General features: G+C 36.9%; 2 protein-coding genes across 6 annotated transcripts in view; both read right to left on the bottom strand.

Moving 5' to 3' along the window:
- Positions 1 to 1,565: 1,565 nt before the first annotated feature.
- The window catches only part of SPART (spartin), a 32,246-nt gene continuing 14,954 nt past the window's right edge, over positions 1,566 to 18,857 (bottom strand). For 4 of the 5 annotated variants that reach the window (XM_043477714.1, XM_043477715.1, XM_043477716.1 and 1 more), the window contains 6 exons: positions 17,900 to 18,055; positions 12,514 to 12,637; positions 11,795 to 11,989; positions 10,466 to 10,624; positions 10,298 to 10,388; positions 1,566 to 3,214 (listed from right to left, as the gene is read on the bottom strand). In XM_043477714.1, coding sequence (XP_043333649.1) covers positions 2,941 to 3,214; positions 10,298 to 10,388; positions 10,466 to 10,624; positions 11,795 to 11,989; positions 12,514 to 12,637; positions 17,900 to 18,055 — 999 coding nt within the window. In that variant the 3' untranslated portion in view covers positions 1,566 to 2,940. The remainder of the gene's footprint in view (positions 3,215 to 10,297; positions 10,389 to 10,465; positions 10,625 to 11,794; positions 11,990 to 12,513; positions 12,638 to 17,899; positions 18,056 to 18,857) is intronic. The other variant, XM_043477718.1, reaches the window with a different exon arrangement.
- On the bottom strand, positions 15,556 to 17,879 carry LOC122447216 (solute carrier family 35 member F5-like). Its single transcript, XM_043477719.1, has one exon. It carries the CDS (start codon positions 17,444 to 17,446, stop codon positions 15,872 to 15,874), a length of 1,575 nt encoding a protein of 524 aa, XP_043333654.1. The 5' UTR covers positions 17,447 to 17,879; the 3' UTR covers positions 15,556 to 15,871.

The following is an 18,857-nucleotide window of genomic DNA, read 5'->3' as shown; positions in this document are numbered from 1 at the left end:
GTAACACCAAATGTACGAGGTCAATTAATTTACACTGTTTTCAGATGTCACGAGTTCTCCCCGGGTATCAGTGACCCTGCAGCTGTCACATCGGCCGCAGGGCCTTCGACCTTGAGCCCTGAACTCCCCCCAGACTCGGCCTTCGCGTTGGCGGCGTGGCCGTGACCCCCACACCCGGCGGGAGCGCGCGCCGGCCCCAAACTCACTTCAGGTGCATTTCTTCCGGTAACTTCAATTTAAGGCGGTCGGTGCTCACACCGTCGAAGTTGTCGCCTCTTTCTTCCAACATAGCGTCAGTTCAGAGGCCACCCACGCCCCTCCCTCACACAGCTGACAACACTAGGCCTGAGGGGACACTCAGAAGCCGGGTGAGGGGAGGCTCTCACAGCCTTGGTCGGGGGAACGGCCTCGCTCCTCCCTGTGACGTCACAGGGCGGCGCCCGCCGGGCTGGGCTTCCCACTGCTGTTCACAGGTGTTAAGAGGGCCAGTGCTGGAAGTTTCGAATTGAATTGTTTAAACAGAACGTGAGGTAGTGTGGTACGTTAGACGGATAGGGTGTTTAGTGTCCAAAAGAACCGTCCTGAGTTGTGGGCCAAAGATAACTGGCAGCATTTTGAGGCATCAATTCAATTAAATGCAATTGAGGGCTTATTTTGTACAAAGTTATGTGTAAGATACCAAGTAGGTTCACTGCCTTCAAAGAATCTACAGTTTAACTGAAAAGTGCAAAAGAACTCTCCTCACAGCATGTCAGTAGTCACATGGTATGGCAGATTTTGTACTCCTAACTTCTGTGCCCAGCCTGAGGCAGGTGGTGGGGAGCAAGGTGCTGGTCCCCTCTCAGACACTCACCAGTGTCTGTTCTGTTTAGCTTCTTCGTCCTGAGCCACTGTTCTTAGTTCTCTCATAGACCGGGAAGGTGGGGATGAGAGTGAGCTGGATGGTAGAGAGATAGTCACATATTCTCCCAAATCTGATTCACACATAAATCATAGCTTTTGAAATGTAAAAAGCTGAGAACTGATGGGTTTAATTCTCTAGTTTGTCTATAGAAATTCCTGCTCCTTTGGGTAAGGAGGGTCAGGAATCCTCCCTGCCTCTAAATGCTGCTTCCAGCACCACTACACGCTTCCATCTTCATGTAAAAACCCACTCCTCTGATATGCCATCTTGGGGGTGACACATCTACTTTTCCCCTTGCTTCACCCAGACTTACTAGTCACAACCTGTCTACTGACTCTGACTAAAAAGGTAATCTTTCCACTGTAAGTCTTTCTTCACCCTTCAGTTTGCAACTCTCAGCACTTAATTTCCACTCCACTTCCATAGTTACAGACTGAATCCTGTCATCAGTGTGGCTTTAGTTCAAAAGCCTTAATTTAAAAACTGCTGTTGATCTGAAACAGCAACCCACAAACAAGTGAACAGAGTAGAATGAAGTGAACGGGACAACTAGGTTCCTGTTGACAATCCAGGTTTGCTGACCTCTGCTCTAAAGTAATTTTTTAAACTTCAGGCTCCATAATTGTCATTCCATTTCTTAAATAAGAGACTGACTGAAAGCTATTTACTAATTCAACTTTATTTCCATTTCAAATAGAACATTATCCTTGGCCCTAGGAAAAGGCTCCAATTCTGTGTTCCTGAAATACAAGCCCATGAATACATTTGAGGCCACGTAAATCAAAGACAGTTTATTCACAAAGTGCACTCTAATTTCAAATAAAGTCTAATAAAGTAAATAGCAATTGCAGGTTCAGAAATATCAGAATGGACTATAGAATGAAAACCAATGCCAATCTTTTAAAATCAAGAAACAAAAATAAAATGCCACTAGCTATTTTAATTACATGTTTGTAGCTTACAGGTCTGTGAATATCCTGTCTTCTGCCAAAGTAGACACAGTTATGCCATCCATGATGGATAGATGCCTAAAGTCTGAATTATCTGAACTATGAATAAAACCTTTCTAATAATTTAATTCATTGGCTTTTTAGTATATACAATTTTAATGACTGAATCCCAAAATAAAAATTATTTACCACTCATTAACTCAACTGTTTATATTTTAGTTTTCACTAAATTTTAGCCTTTTGGAAAAACTTACAGTAGAAGTGATTACATTTTTGTCCAATTAAGCTGATAATAATCACTTTAAATTGTTACAACACCAACCACAGTCCCAAATTTCCTAGGTTCCTAATATATCAGTAACTATAAATCTAGAAGACTTAATTCTAGAAGACTTAAAAATCTGTTTGTATTCTTTTAAAATCAAAAAGACTGTCCCATTTTCTAACAAAGAGGTAAGCTACCATATTATTTTATAGAAACTCATTTTAATTTTCATGATTAGTCTATTCCTTGTTTTGAAAAAGTCATTTAAATGTCATGCAAGAATTCTTTTCATTTAGGATCACAGTTTTTGTTTAGCTTACATACTGACTGACAATTCTGACAAGCACCCTAAAAAAAATCCACAATTAGTGCAAAAAGAGGAAACATTTTAAGTAATTCCTTCCCAGTACACTTAGAACTAAGGTTACGAAGTGCCAATTTTATGTATATGTGAATACAATAACTTCCTACTTCACTTTCTGAAAGACAGCAAATACAAAAATAGATTACCATTAGGTTTAATGAGGTTTATAGCACATCTATTATTAGTCTTTTCTTAACTGCAAAAATATTTTAGCCACATTTAGAAAAAAATAAATTCACAGAGAATGTTATCTATATTTCTAAAGATCAGATGCAAGAATACTGATTCTTTTCCACAGAAGTAGAATACATGACATAAAGCTTATGAAATAGTCACTTTGTAGGAATGAATACATTTTAAAAATCCTGGTTAACCTGTGAGGATTACCACATTAGCCTATTTAACAAAATTGCATCCGTCTGTAAGGCTTTGGTATAGGCAATGCACAGCACTTCCATCACTTATCTTTCTTCTTTGCCCTGTTCTTCTCTGGTCCCTCTTTCTGCTCATCTTTCTCCCCTTTTATGTTTGCACTTGCTCCTCCTCCTTGATTTTCCCCCTTAGAATTATCAATGATTTTATAGTCCTCAAGCAGTGTGTGTCCTGTTTGTTTTGCAGTTTTCTTCACCATTGCTTTGATGCCAATGTTGTCAATATTATAGGCAGTTACACCAACATTGATGGCAGAATCTACTGCATTGTGCGTAGCTTCTCCTGCAGTATGCCCATATCTTTAAAAAAAAGATTAGAGAAAGCACAACAAAATTACAAACATAAATCAAAGTCTTCTGAATTAGTGTTAAATAGGTCATGTGATTAGTAAATTATCCTTGGAAGCAAAATCAAAGATTAAGTTTCAATTTAATTAATAATGTAAAACACAGTAAAGAATAAAATCACACTGTGCCAACACTGTATTTTCTCCTTCAGTAAAAATACTATGAAAATAAACTGAGGCTGAGATTAATGCAATGAAGGCTGTTTATGCTGAGGAACAGAATGTAAATTTTAATAAAGGTTGTTAGTCATTATTTCCTTTTTTATCTCTTTCTAGAAATGTTAGAGAATTTTAACTGAAACAACTATAGGTCACTATAAATGGTTTTGAGTTCTAACTTAAGTTAGAACTTAACTCTAGTTAAGCCTTTCAAACTACTGGAATCTGAGACTGTCTCTAAACACAGATTTTACAACTTTCTCTCTCACTATACTCTGCCCTACCCCACTGCAGACTCACTGGCCTTCCTGCTGTTCTTTGAACCCACCAAGCACGCATGTAGGGCCCTATGACCTTCATACTGGCTGGTATCCACGCAGACTACTCTCACCCCAGGTATCCACATGGCTAACTGCCTCACCTTCTTCAAGTCAGCTATAATACTCTTAGCATTTAACCTATTTTAATTGCCTCATCCCACAGCCAATCAATCCTCCCTTAACAGCTCTTTCTTCTCTAACTTAATGACTTTTTCTACTATAGAACTGACTCACTGAAAAAGACCCTAATGCTGCGAAAGATTGCAGGTAGGAGAAGGGGATGACAGAGAATGAAATGGCTGGATGGCATCACCGACTTGATGAACAGGAGTTTCAGCAAGCTCTGGGAGTTGGTGATGGACAGGGAAGCCTGGCGTGCTACAGTCACAAAGAGTCAGATATGACTGAGCGACTGAACTGACAACTACAGAACAACTTTCTAAACACCAAAACAAAAACACCCACTATTTTTGTTTTGCTTGTTTGTCTCACTAGAATATAAACCCCATTATAAAAGGATCTCTTTGCTTTGTTCATTAATGTATCTTAAGTACTTAGAACAGTGCCTAATACCTAATATTTGTTGAATGAATAAAATAAGTAAGCCCTGCCTTAGCCTTCTAACAGTTTCCTGGGTTCTCAAGTAGAGCAAAGGACTTGGGAAATTGTAAAACATCACACAAAGCAGTTATTCCTGACCACAATCAATACAACTGATGGTGTTTAATACCATTTCCATAAGAAAATACAACTTGAGGTGTTATACAAGGACACTAAACCTTATTCTACTTTCTGTAGAATATTCTACCTTTACCTTTTTCTTATTCTTATTCTACCCTTATTTCTTATTCTACCCTTTACCTTTCTAAGTACCAGGCTTTAAAATCTTTTCCTGTCCATAGGCTTCCCCAAATAGAGGACTGCTTAAACAACAATTAAGAACAAAAGGCAAAATTTTACAGTCTTTTTTCCAGAATATACTGAAGTTTCCTAGATGCTTTGTGACCAGTATCTGGACATTTTTTCTTACACAGGATCAGACCTCCAAATTAACAAGTCCTCTATTACTATTAACCTGGCCTTCTGTGCTTTGTGATCCTACTGGTTTATTCATGTTTTTTTGCTTTTTTTTTCAACTTCAGTGCTAGAAATATGCAAAATCTTATAATGCTTCTGAATGATATTTCATTCAGAATGTTAATCAGAACTAGAGCACAGCAGAGCCTACAATCTGTCAAACCTTATGTCTACACCACTCTTGATTAGGGCTTTCACAACATTTACCCAATGGAAAAGCTCCTGACTGCTTTCTGCCAGTCCCTGCTGCTTTGCAACCCCTCAGAATTCCACAGAATTGCTGATGTTGCAAAAGACATGGGGCCTTCTCACAGTCAATTAAGCCCCAGTCACAAATGCAGTCATCACGTGGCAATGGCTCAGGCTCTATGAGAAGAAAAGGGCGGAGGCAGTTTCAGCACTGGAAGGGTGCCCAAAACTCCTGGTTGAGCAGGTCCCTCTCAGGGCTCCTCTCTCCAGGCCTGGGTTAACTACAGTGAAGTGACATGGTGACTGAAGAATGTGGCCATAAACTGGGAGTCAGAAAATTAAGATTCTAATACCAAATGGGCCAACAATTAGCCATGTGACCCAAGTGAAGTCCCCACCTCTTTGTACCTCATAAAATTTCCTCTCCTTTATCTTATGAAATGTGTATGTGATAGCACTTTGAAAATTCCATTGGACTAAAGATATTTTTAAAGACCCTACAGAACAGTTTTTCAGAAGTTGTGTTTATTTTTTAAATGTCTCCTCACTCATCACCTCTGCTTCCCAACATGTCCAGGAGCCAGGATTCCTGGCAGACATCCCTTTCTCCTCTCTTGCCTTGATAAATAACTCTTCAGTTCTTCTCTTTATTCAGACCCTACACTCCTAGAAAGCCTATCTCTGGCAAAAAAAAAAAAAAAAACAACTTATTTTTTATTCTTCCTTTTAAAAAAGTTAACTATAATTAGCTAATTGAATTACATCTTATATACTGAATACTACCAATTTAAGAACAATAAAAAATGAATATAAAGAATGCTCTAAATAAGTCAATGGGATTTAGATGTCAATTTGAATGAGACTTTTCAGGAATTTCTCCAGTGCATTCAGTAACCTTTAGCAAAATAACACCCTGGCAGTGATTCCAGATTTCACTCATTACAGCAAAATTTCATCACAATTTTCTAATAAATCTGCCTAAAATTCAATTTACATGCAAGCTTCAAAGTTATTCTTAGAAATGTTAACCTTAAATATTTACAACAGAAATAGCTTCTTAATAGTTCTCAAACAGAGATGGGTTACAAGCAACCTTACAGGTGAAGCTAAGGAGTTTAAACTTTATCTTGAAATCAGTAGGAACGGTATGACCAAATTTTATTTCAGAAGGATCTATCACAGGTTGCATTGTGAACTGTAAGGGTTTAAGACTGAGGAACCAGTTAGGAAACAAGTTTTAAGCTGGATGAAAAATGATGAATATCTATTCTAAGGTAATGGTAATGAGGCTGGAGCTAAAGGGATCAATTAAAAAAAAAAAGGCTTGTGAACTGAATAGCTGCAATGGTATGCAGCTGGGATGTATAAGCCTGTAGATTAAAAGTTAAGAGGAAATAAAGATCTAAGAGTCGCTGAGATATAGGTGATATAGGTGGCCACGGGGGTGGGGGGGGTGTGTGTGTCTGTGTGTGTGTCTGTCTGTGTGTGTGTCTGTGTGTGTGTATATGATAGCCACACAGAGCAGAAAAGGGAGTACACAGTACAAGCACAGACAGAACAAATATTGAAGGAGTGAGTGTGGAAGACAGCCACCCTGAGAAGTATCTGTAAGACAAAACTGAAAGGTGGGAAATGACAGTACTGTGAGGAGATGTGTAGACAGCTGACCCACCAGTCTCAGTAAGTATTAAATCTTGGATAAAGATCAATCAGGAAGAAAGGCTACAGTAAGCATGTGATCTGACTTTATCCACACACACACAAAAAAAAACCTGTGGAAAAAATCTTAAGACATTAAGAAAGACATGTCTTTCAACCTACAGGTAACTCAAAATGTAAGGCTAACATGGCACACATCAAAATCTGAAGCCAAAGTGATAGAATTAATGATGGGTCAAAATCAACAAAGTGCAATTAAGCCAAAATAAATGTAAAGTTTTTATTTAGGTACAAATATCAACTGTCTAAAAATAAGGCAAAGGTTCAGACTGTAAAGTAATTATAATTCAGTTAAGAAGAACAAGTTTGATATGGGTCAGTAAAGTAACAGCTACTATAAAGACATACCCTTTGTCTTCTATTCCATATTTATCACATGCTAAATACGACCAAAACAAGGGAGAGAACCCCACTGTATTCAATCTGGTTGCAATACCTCTAGAATATTAGATTCAACTCTGGGTTCCATATTTTGAGAACAACATTCACAAAGCAAAGATCTGGAAACCATACTATATATGGAATTGTTAAACTGGGAGTATTTAGTAGAAAAGAAAAAATAAGCGAAAGACATAATGATCATATTTAAATATGTCTACAGTTACAATATTGAAAAGACAAGACTGATCCCATAGAACTCCTGAGTAGATGTGATATAGAGTTTTATGAATAATATGACATCTGCTAAAGAGGGTACCCTCAAACGGATTTGAATTTGCCCCTTCACCCAGTGAAAATTAAAGGGAAACTTTAATTAAAATTTACTAAATAAACCAGTTAAATACTATACCTTAGAAGAATTAATTTGTTACAGGAAAATATTTTTACTAAGCTTATTCTTCACAGATATATGTTCTAAGATAAAATATTACTGAGGTGGAAACAAAAATGCACCTAACTTACTAAAGTTACATTATTTTCCTTTAAACAATTTAGAGTGGAAAAAAGGAACTTAAAGGTGAAAGTTAGAAGCTATGAAGAAGAGTGATGAATTATTTAATAGGTACTATACTGCAATTAGGTATAGTAGGTTTAAAGTTACTCAATTGCTTTTTCCTTATTCCTGTAGGTCTTCTTGCTCCTAAATCTAAATTATAATAAAAGTAGTAATATAACTGACAAAAATAAAGTCTTAGCAAATCTTTCTTATACATTTACCTCAAAAAATTAGTAGGAGTGTAATTAATTATATAGGTCATTAGGTAAGTCATTCATAATGAATGAACACAGTCCTGAATCAGAATCAAAACCATAAAAGGCATGGAGAATATACTTATCTACTACAACCTGCCTTTAAATATACCTAAATTAAAAAAAATAATAATTATTTGTATTTGCTTATACTACAAGAAACCAGATATGGAAATTTATGTAACATATTTTTCTCCTAGGCATAGTGAAAATAATTAAGGCAGATTTGAAACAACTACTTGGGAGAGTAATTTCTCATAGGCAATAAAAATACACATGTTCAAATAATAGTAAGTTATCTTCACAATACCATCATCAGTTGGATTAGAGTAGAAAAATACAAATGTTCCATCTATCAAATAGCTTTCATAGTGTAAATAAGTGTAAATTCATAAATGTAAACAAATATAAATTTATGTCAATTATGGAGAACTAAACTAAATGGAAGAACTAGATTTTCCAATTCTTCAGTGATAAATATCACTGAATTATTACTGGTTTAATACCTGCAGTTTCTTCTCCTAAAAGGTAATTTCTACTTCTGGGCAACAGTATTCATAAATGAGAAAATAGTATTACTTGGACAAACCTGTTATTTCCCACTGTCCCTCCGTCTTTCCAAGTTTCTAATTAAAGTTACTGCCAACACTAAGGTATCCTGATAATTGGAAATACAAATCTAATTAACTAAATCTTCACCTGCTTCTTTTCTGAAAAAAAGAACTGAATCTTTGGAAGAAAGGGTAAAACTAGCAATATACACCATAACAGAAATAAATTAGCTCCAAACCACAGTAAAAATACTCTAATATCACATTAAGTTCTCCTCACTAAGGACAAGAAATACAAAATCTACACAAAAACCTTGTACTTCCTAGTTAGGTGAATTTCAAACTTTTTAAAAGACTCAACTTAATTCAAGCACTTAAGTACATTTTTTTAAAGAGTAGGAAATGGACAAATCCAATAAAGCACTTCCTACTTACTCATGTGACCACCTATTTAGCCATGCTAGCACATAATAATCTAAAAATAATCCACTTTTGGTCTAAAAAACACTACTGACTTTCTCCTGCACTTGCAACAAAAAAAAGAAGCCATTTTTCTAATGATGACTAATCCATCAAAGTAACCTAAAAGGCATAACAAAAAGAGTATTAGATTAGAGGTCAATGCCAAGAGTAGCAAGAAGTCAGCTGGGAGACTTGGGTTTTACATTTCCATCAAAATTTCAGATCTACTCTGCATCTGGTTTTCCAAGTCCTCTGGTAAAACTGATGCTCCTTGATGATATGCCATGTTGCTTTTACTCAAAGGTATGTTTGCCCCAGACTGGGCAGATCAAACCAACTTAGGCTGGAAATTAAGTTAGTAATTTACTAGTTAGCTAATTTACTATGATGGGAGGGAGTCTAAACATACCGATGTAGTGCTGGAAAAGAATTAAAGATACTAAACTCACACAGATATCCCATTAAGGAGAGCGGTGGCCTGGCACTGTTTCCTGACACTGCATGACAAAGACCTGGCTTACATCTCAGCTCTACCACTTACTAGAGTGCAATTCTTAATCAGGTATTTAATGCTCTATGCTTTTGGTTTCTTCATCTATAAAATGGAGATAACAGCATTAAAAATTAAACACGACATATGGAAAGCACTGAACACAATGTCTGATGCATAAGTATGAACTCAAATGCTGTCAGTGAGTAAATAATTAACACATATAACCAAGAGCTGAGAACACGATTAATTTTTTCTTCTAAATAAACATTAACTATTAAGATCTAAACAAACTCAAAGTTAAAAAAAGCAACTCAGGTCCTTCATACTAAATTTGAGTTTAGACTTCCAGTACTTATAAAGACAGAAGAAAGAGCTAAAACCCTGTTTTTAAGTCTCATCTTTAATATCACTTATCAGATGAGCTTGGATAAATCATTCAGTTCTATGTTTGCCCATTTCTTAAAGGCATGTCTTATACCATCTGTTTGTTCCAATACATATGCGTAGTGGTACATTCAAATAAGATGTGAAAATTGAATATTCTTCGTATATAGAAGGGGCTAGTACTAGCAAAGTATACTACCTTAAATGTAATTCAAGTTTTTCCCCACCAAAATCACAGATAGACATCACTCATCAAGAACATGAAGGCATATAGAAACTCCAGGCATTAAAAATAACATGAATCTATTCTTTCCATTAATGATGGACAAATATAACAAAATTAGTAATATGAAGCAAAGTCACAGTAATACTATTGATTTCTAGAATCTTTATTCTTCTCCCTATTTAGAAATAGCAAGTGAAAAAAACTGTTTTATCAGATATTTAATAAAAAATAGCTATACATTTTAATTGTCTAAAATTCAACTTACTTGTATCTGACAGTTTGTACAGTTTCTGCTGAAACATTGTTAACAATGCATTTAGCTGCACATTCCAATCCTTGCCAGACAGTTGAGAATCCTGAAAATACATTCAAAAGTAAGTAAAACCAACCCTTGGGAAACAGACCTTCCTCAGTTTTCAGAGTTTTATGTTACCTTGAACACTACTTGCTGCTACAACCATAGCACCATCCAGGGTAGACTTTCCATCTCGGTCTTTCTTAAGAGACTCTGGAACAAGTTTGCTTCCGTGCTTCTTGACGTGTGGAGCTAATTCCTTTCCAACACAGTTTGCCACAGTACAAACTCCGTCAACTAGTATAACCATTTAAAAGAAAAAAACTTAGAAAAACATGTATTTTCCCCTTGATTTTACCATTCTCACTAAGCAAAATTCTTTCATGAGTATCTAAAGTTGTTTCATTGTATAATGTTACCATTCCTATTTAAAAAAGGATGAAAACAAGGCTGGTTATTTTTTTAAACAAAGGCTATTGTTTGGTTTAAGGATGTGTTTGCAGAGCTTCAGTTCAGTTCAGTTCAGTCGCTCAGTCGTGTCTGACTCTTTGTGACCCCATGAATCACAGCACGCCAGGCCTCCCTGTCCATCATCAACTCCCTGAGTTTACTCAAACTCATGCCCATCGAGTCGGTGATGCCATCCAGCCATCTCACCCTCTGTCGGCCCCTTCTCCTCCTGCCCCCAATCCCTCCCAGCATCAGGGTCTTTTCCAATGAGTCAACTCTTCGCATGAGGTGGCCAAAGTATTGGAGTTTCAGCTTCAGCATCAGTCCTTCCAATGAACACCCAGGACTGATCTTTAGGATGGACTGGTTGGATCTCCTTGCAGTCCAAGGGACTCTCAAGAGTCTTCTCCAACTACTCTGTCTTAAATATAATGTTTCATCACTTTGCTTAGAAGAGAATCATTCACCTTTTCTATTTGCAATGTAAGATTGGTAGATCCAACTATCATGTTTTCCAGCTAAGCAAATTTGTACTTTTTCTCCCTATCAGCAAATACTCAACTGAAATAGTAATAAAGTATTTAAGTGTATATAAAAGTAAACACACCAAAAACCTGATTCAAATGCAATGACTTGTCCTTGAAAGCATGTCATACTCCAGGATGGTAAATACACTTGGCAAATACATTCCCTTTCAAAGGCACAGATGCTCCCCTCTCCAACCCATCAAAAGAACCTTTAACCAGCGCTTCTCACACTTTGATAAGTGACTCACTGAGACACCTTGTGAACTGGAAACATCCAATCAGCAGGTGTGTCAGTGCCCGACACACTTCTAAGGCTTTCAGGTCGGTGCTGCTGGTCTACAGATCCTACCACAAGGAGCAACACAGAACTGCTTTGTCCGAATTCTTTACCCTCAAAGTGAAACCATCTAAGTGAGATTAGGTTAATCTGGACTAAAAGAAGATTTTTAATTTAAGTAAAAAGTAGTAAAGGAATCTAAAGTCACTTTACCCAGAAACTGACTGACTTTGGCTGCTCCTCCAGTCGCCTGCTTTGCCATATAAAGTCCCTTGGTCACAGCTGGACTAACTTCCACAGGCTTTTCTTCTGGTTGAATCCGTTCTCGGAGTTTAGATGCTCCTTTCTGGATGGCTTTGCCAGTAAACTCAGCACCTTTGACCAAACCCCAACTCACCCAGGAAGCACCTTTTAAAGGGAGAAATAACTGGATAAAATTAGGACTGATTATCTGGGTTTGATCCCTGGGTTGGGAAGATCACCTGGAGAAGGAAAATGCTACCCACTTCAGTATTCTGGCCTGGAGAATTCCATGGACTGTACAGTCCATGGGGTCGCAAATAGTTGGACACAACTGAGTGACTTGCACTTTCATACTATACATTTAATACCTATACCAAGATTAAGGGGGGATTTCCAAGGGGAAAGGAAAATAACTGATTTTACGTTCAGAGTTATTCTGAAAGCTTGGGGTTTCTTGAAGCTTTTCACTACCAATTCTCCCAAGAGTAAAAAAAGAGAAAAATAAACCAAGAAGAACTTACAACAATATGACAATATGTAACATTCGAAGAGATCAGTTCTATTTTTAAGTATTTATAAACTGATCATTTAAAACCAGAACATAAAATAGTATCTTTCCAAGTATTCTCTAATGGGACCCACCCAAAAGCTTCACATCCTAAGTGAAAAAAGTTACCACTACTCCATACCTGACAAAATGTTGTGAGCCACCTTCTCACTCCACTCAGGTAACTCCTTTGCTCTCTCTTCTGAAACTGGCTCACAGGGCACAATGTGACTCAGATTAACTTCTTCACTTGAAGTACCTTTGGTCTAAATGTTAGGTAAAAAGATTTCAAGAAGTGAAAACAATAAAAACTAAGATGAGAGAAAACCATAAGCGTTTTGTAATAAAATACTAATCCAATAAATACTAATGAATCAAAGTATTTCCAGCCAACCTAATTATTAGTACATTTTAGTACATAAAACACAATACCCATAACCACCATGAAGCTAAAAATTGTTCTGGTCTTATGTTAGGTCCCACTGGTAAGTAAGATTTAAATACCAACATACCTCCAATACAGCATTTATCAGATTATATGTAAATTGACTTTTTTCTTTCCTTGACTAGACTGAGTTCCTTCAGAGGGCTAAATACCCATACGCATACAGTCCTCGGTAAGGTTAAAAGATGTGTTAAATGACTCAATCAGTAATGAAGAATGCATCCAAATGAACTGGTTTTGACAGACATCAAGTAAAAGCAAATAAAAATACATAAATACAGAATCTGCCATTCCATTTTAATGGAAACAGGAAACACAGAAATACTTGCTAATTCAATGGCTAGGGCCAACACTCAAAATTTCAAAGCTAAATTAATTTTTTCATTCTAAATACTTAGCAGTAGGCTAATTCAGACCTCATAATATTATAAAACAACTTGAAACTCAAATTTAACCCAACAGAAATACAACCTGATTTAAAATATAAAACATTAAAAACAAAAATTTCTACACATGGGGAAAAGCCACTCACAAATAAAACCTAAAGACAAAATGAACAAAATACTTGCAAGTTATATATCTTTGACAATGGGCCAATGTCCCTAATATATTAAGAATTCTTAGAAATTAAGAAGGACTGGCAACCCAGTAATAAAAATGGACATGACCAGACATCACAGAGAAAGGATATGACTAGACACCACGCAGAAAGCAAAATTCGAGTTACCCTTACACATCTGCTCAACTTTACTCACAAAAAGATCAATGCAACCTAATATATTCCAGTATATTTCTCTCATCATCACACTGCCAAAATACAGAAAGAGCAACCATCCACTCTGCTGAGCAGGCTATGGGGAAACAGGTGTTCACGTACCCCTGGTACTGTCTGAACTGTGTAATCCTTAGGAAGGGTAATGCAGCAAGATCTATCAAAATCACAAATGCACTGATCTGTTGATACAGTAACCCCACCTCTAAGAATGTGATGAATTACCTACAGATGTATGAATCAATAGCTCTACAAAGTTATTCACTGATGCACTGTTTGTAATAGCAAACAACCACACCAAATACCCCTCAATAAGAGGCTGATTAAATAAACTGTTTTCTATTCATATGATGAAATAGAACATAAAAAAGACTGAGGAAATTCTAGGACACTCTATATGATGCCACCTTTTGTAAAAGAAAGAGAGAGAAATAATAACAGATTTTGTTTGCTTTCATCTACCTCAAAAAACCCAGAAAAGAAACAGAAGACACTAATAAAATTACCTACAGTGGCAAAAGAAAAGGTGTAGATTGGGTTGAAGGAGGAAGTAAAGCTTTTTGAAGGTATCTACCATCTCATGTAATTTGATTTTTTTAATCAATGAATTAAATTTTTAAAAATGAACTTCTAACTTCCATTTTGAATGCCCATGTTCTCATAAAGCTGGTTCAAGATGCTCAACATAACCCACAGTGACAATTGGTGTATAAAAGTACAATATTCATGTGACATTCATTAATTTCAAAGACAATTACCAAGCACTTATGAGTTACAACAATGAACAGTGCCAAATTGTTTATAATTCAATACTACACAACGGTACTTTCCTTCTTCATAGGTTTGATTACTTCACTTCAGGACTCATCTCAGCCATAATGCCCTCTAGGAGGAGCCTCCTCAACTGCTTCCCACACCACACATCTTCTTGGAAGGTACAACTGAGCCTTCTATACAACCTGTGTACTTTCATCTAACCATCACGTTGGGTAGAAATTCTCTCTTTGCTAATCCATCCTCCCCACTAGATGGTAAATATTTGAGATGAGGAATTTCAACTTTTTTCTATTATGCTCAGCTTTCTAGCACTCAATAAATACTTACTGACCTCTAATCCAAATTCACCATTTGGTACATTAACACAGAATCTAAGAAATGAAAGAAAAAATTGCTAAATAAATATTTTTAAAAGCCCATTTTCTCTGTTCTGCTGACTACATGAAGACATAAGGAACCTAATAAAAATGGCAGTATAAAGAAAAGTATACCTAGACCCAAGATCTCGCTGTATATAGGAAGGTAGAAGATAATACAAAACAAAAAAGCATATTCATCATTAATGTGAATATAAGAATCTTTCCAATAGTTGAAAAAGATGTATCCTCCAAACACAGGCTATTGTTTAAGACAGTTTATTTATTTATTTTTTTTTTTATAAACATTTTATTTTAATAATACTTTATCACTTCAATTTACATCATTCCATTATGAAAATGTTTAATTGGAGAGGATATTTCTTCAAAACTCTAAATAAGCAGAGCTTTATCAATTAAACGTACAGCATTACAGCCTTTAGAAATACATAATTCTTCATTTTACAGTAATACTTCCCCTTTAAAAATTCATCATGGTTTGTCACAGATTTAAAGTACAAGGCACCTAATGCTATGAAAGGATAATACAGTATATGCAGTGTAAATGAAACAGATCTTCTGTCAAACGTTGATTCTTTTTAAAGTCCTACCAAATTTGTGTGAACATGTCTGTTGCATAAATTAAACATTTTTTGTTTTATTAATTTGTAATATTCTACAAAACTAAAAAATATAATTCGTACCTATTATAGGCAGCTTATTTGAGCATTTTACCTGTAAGAAACACTGATCTATATACTTAAAATGATTTCTGAAAACATTTTCCTAATATAGTCCAGCATTTAACAAATAATATGTGAAAATAAAGTCTCCAGAACATTAAAATTTTATCCTTTGATTAGTTCAAATTATTTTATCAGTTGAATTCCTTGAGATGTATAAGGCAGGTTGGTCCTTTAGATGGACTATAGACTGAAACTTCCTATAACTGTAGTGGTATGTACACAGCTACATAGCAAAGTACTTCATTATGAAAATGAAGACAAAAGATACGAGGAAAATATGTTTTAGAGTTCCAAAGAACTGAAACTGTTATTTTTCAGACTAGGCACTGAAACATTTTTCTACAAAAACTTGCCAGAGATTGTCTCTTCGCTGTATACTATTCCATCACCAAGCTGGACTATAGCTAACTAGCCCCATCCTCCTGAGAAACACCATGCATAGGAATGAGACTCTCACACTGTTCACTGTCTTCTGGAACCTTCTGAATTCGATGTTTTCTGCATATAAAGGCAAAAATTCTTCTAATTCCCACCATCACAGGATCCCAATTATTGTAATGGCACAGGAGAGTTGCAATAAAAAATGAAAAAAATACAGGGATAGCGCCTGCAAAAAATAACCAAGAAAACTGCACCTTTTGCATACACATGTCAGCTATTATGGATAGAGGTATTGTAAGGCTTAGTGCAAGTGTGCCTATCAATGATGAGGTAAGAAAGCAGCCCCACAACCACAGGAACTCTGAGAGCACTGTTCCAATGAGGCCATTAACGACAATGCACATTAACACTACTTTATTGGGGAACTCAAAGTCCTCAAATCCAGTATAATGGAGTAAAAAGAAACCTGGCCATAAGAGCAGCAGATTAAAGAGACCTACAAAACCAAAGAACATTGGAATATCCAACTTATCTTCTCTGTCTACTTTTCTCTTAATCATAACAATATAAACAGCATAGAGCATGGCTCCAACAAGAGACCAAATGGAACCTACTGTGTTTCTTCCAGGAGATTTTTCAGATCCTGACAGATTTACCAGCACAACACCTCCAATGCTTAAGATTACAGCTAAAAGTTTAGAAAGAGTGAATCTATCGCCACTGTTACTTGGAAACATTGCAGCAAGGATTAAGGTAAAAAGTCCAGAAGTTGAGGACAAAATATTAACTATAGCAACTTGTGTGTCTGAAAGTGCTTCTTGATATGACAAATTTGCCAAAAACCACACAAAACAAAAAAAAAAGCTTATTTTTGCTACTTGAGTTGCTGTAAGTTTCCCCACAGTTTTGAGTAAGGATTCTTGTTCTTTCACAGTAGGATATGACATGCGAGACAACTTAGCTTCCAATGCATGGCTTGATGGAAGTTGTCGAATCTCCATAATATTACTAAATCTTACACGAGACTTTTTGGGAATTTTTTCAGTATCAATGTTTGTGTTCTCAGGTTTTTCACTTGGAAGATCATGAAATTTCACAGGAACATATAGAGGTTCACTCAAAGAACTATTCATAGTTGTATCTGTTGTGCAAGCAGCAAAGTACCCTTCAGCATCTGCAAAAAAAGTAGCATGCTTTCCTCGAAATCCTCTTGTACACTGTTGTCTCCATGGCTTCCAAACTATAAAGCCCAAAAGGTACAGAACAAACATAGACGCTTTTGCAAAGGTGCTGAAGAATGGTTTGTTGTACTGAGTAAAAACATACGAAGTAAGTTCTGAGGATGCAACCCATATCACATCAACAAGTAGGAGAATAACAATCCCAAGAGCCATTCGCTTCCGCTGAGTGAAACCACTGCTCTGGGAATTCATTCGGTTCATGATAAACACACACACCATTTGCAGTCTTATTTTAAAGGCCTTTCTGAGATCTTGAAGAGCAATGCCTGAAAACTTAGCAGATCTGAGTCTAAACGGAGGTGAAGAACTCAGCGCACCTGGCCTTCCTGCCCCGGGATGGTGTCGTGGCGGCACCATGAGCGGACCCGGCCCGGACCCGCCGCCGCCCAGGGCCACGGCCGCGGCCTCGGACTCACAGAGCTTTCGTGCCGCCTGTCATTGCGCTGCCCGGAGGCCCAGCCCCTGAAGCCGCGGTGCCCCTCGGCCGACGCCAGTCGGCTCCACTCGGTTCGGGAGGGCTGGGGGCGGGCGAAGGTAAGGAACCGAGCAGGCAGCGATGGCCGCGGAGGCCCGGAGCTGGACCCTGGCCCCGGCCCCGCCCCCGGCCGGCCACAAGACAGTTTAAATAAATACTTGGAAAGGGAAACATTAACACTGATTCTAATTACCCTACCAGTGATCACTCCGTGAAGCTGCAAGTTGCTCTGCTTTAGTAAATGGGGATCTTATAAATAATTTAAACTGGTGAAAGGTACCTTTAGGCTAGAACACACCCTCATACCTTGTTGATTTTTCATTCACTTTACTTACCTTTTTCCCCCGTTTTCCCTTATGACGCACATCCTTACTGCCTGGGTCCAGCTGTCTCACATCAGTGCCACTGGCTTCCTTCAACTGGTCAGAGGCAGATCCTGATCTCCCAGGGATCTGGAATTCATTTTCTCCTTCTGCCCGGTCCCAGTTGGTCTAGGGATAAAGTACTCAGTTTAGTTCAAATTTGCATTTCTTCTAAGCTATGGTACATCATGCTGCAGTAATATACTTATTCAAATGACAGTGTTTTACAACTACTTTTGCTAGTCTATTTTTATCGCATCACCAAATCTCAAGCCTTTTTGAGTTCTCTGGTTCATATGATAGGGCCTAAAGTAAATTTCAAAAGACAAAAAGGTATGCGAGATAAACTTACAGCAGTTGCTGGTATAAGTGATCATAAAATCAGATGCAGATACATTTGAATTTAGTTAAATAATAAGTAAGTTTTAGGAAACACATACAGGACTAAATGAGTTTAAAGGAAGTTAATAAACCTCATATCCAGTTTAATTACTCTGCATTGTTGGAAGGCTGCTTTTGTTTTTTTCACTTCTGCCCTCAACACTGAAAGTAATCTGCTTACATACACTTTGCTGAATGAATGCTTAAGAGTAAAGACAAGTCAAAAGCACAGTGAGTAGCTAAGCTTTTTTTTACTGTTGGAGTTCTAGGATAATACAGAAAACTAAAAATAACATGCAACTGAAAAATAAAACTGAACAGAGAAAATAAACAACTAAACTAAAGGTCAGTTTAATTTCTTGCCTAGAGCTTGGTAATACAGGTCAAATGAATGTAGAGGTGGAGAGTAACAGCTCCATAAAAAGTCTGGATTACTTAAGAACGGCACTCTCTTCAGCTAGTAAACAGCAAAGCTTAGATTTGAACCCATACCCATTTGACTACATTGCTGTCTGTGTAAACTCTCTGAGCATATTGAGGCTACACACAC

Source organism: Cervus canadensis, chromosome 9 (assembly GCF_019320065.1).
Source record: "Cervus canadensis isolate Bull #8, Minnesota chromosome 9, ASM1932006v1, whole genome shotgun sequence".
Lineage (NCBI taxonomy): Eukaryota > Metazoa > Chordata > Mammalia > Artiodactyla > Cervidae > Cervus > Cervus canadensis.
Note: the sequence above shows the minus strand (reverse complement) of the source record. Positions and strands in the feature narration are given on the sequence as shown.

Coding starts and splice junctions, on each gene's coding strand:
- LOC122447216 (XM_043477719.1), bottom strand. CDS start 17,446: ATGGTGCCGCCACGACACCATCCCGGGGCAGGAAGGCCAGGTGCGCTG.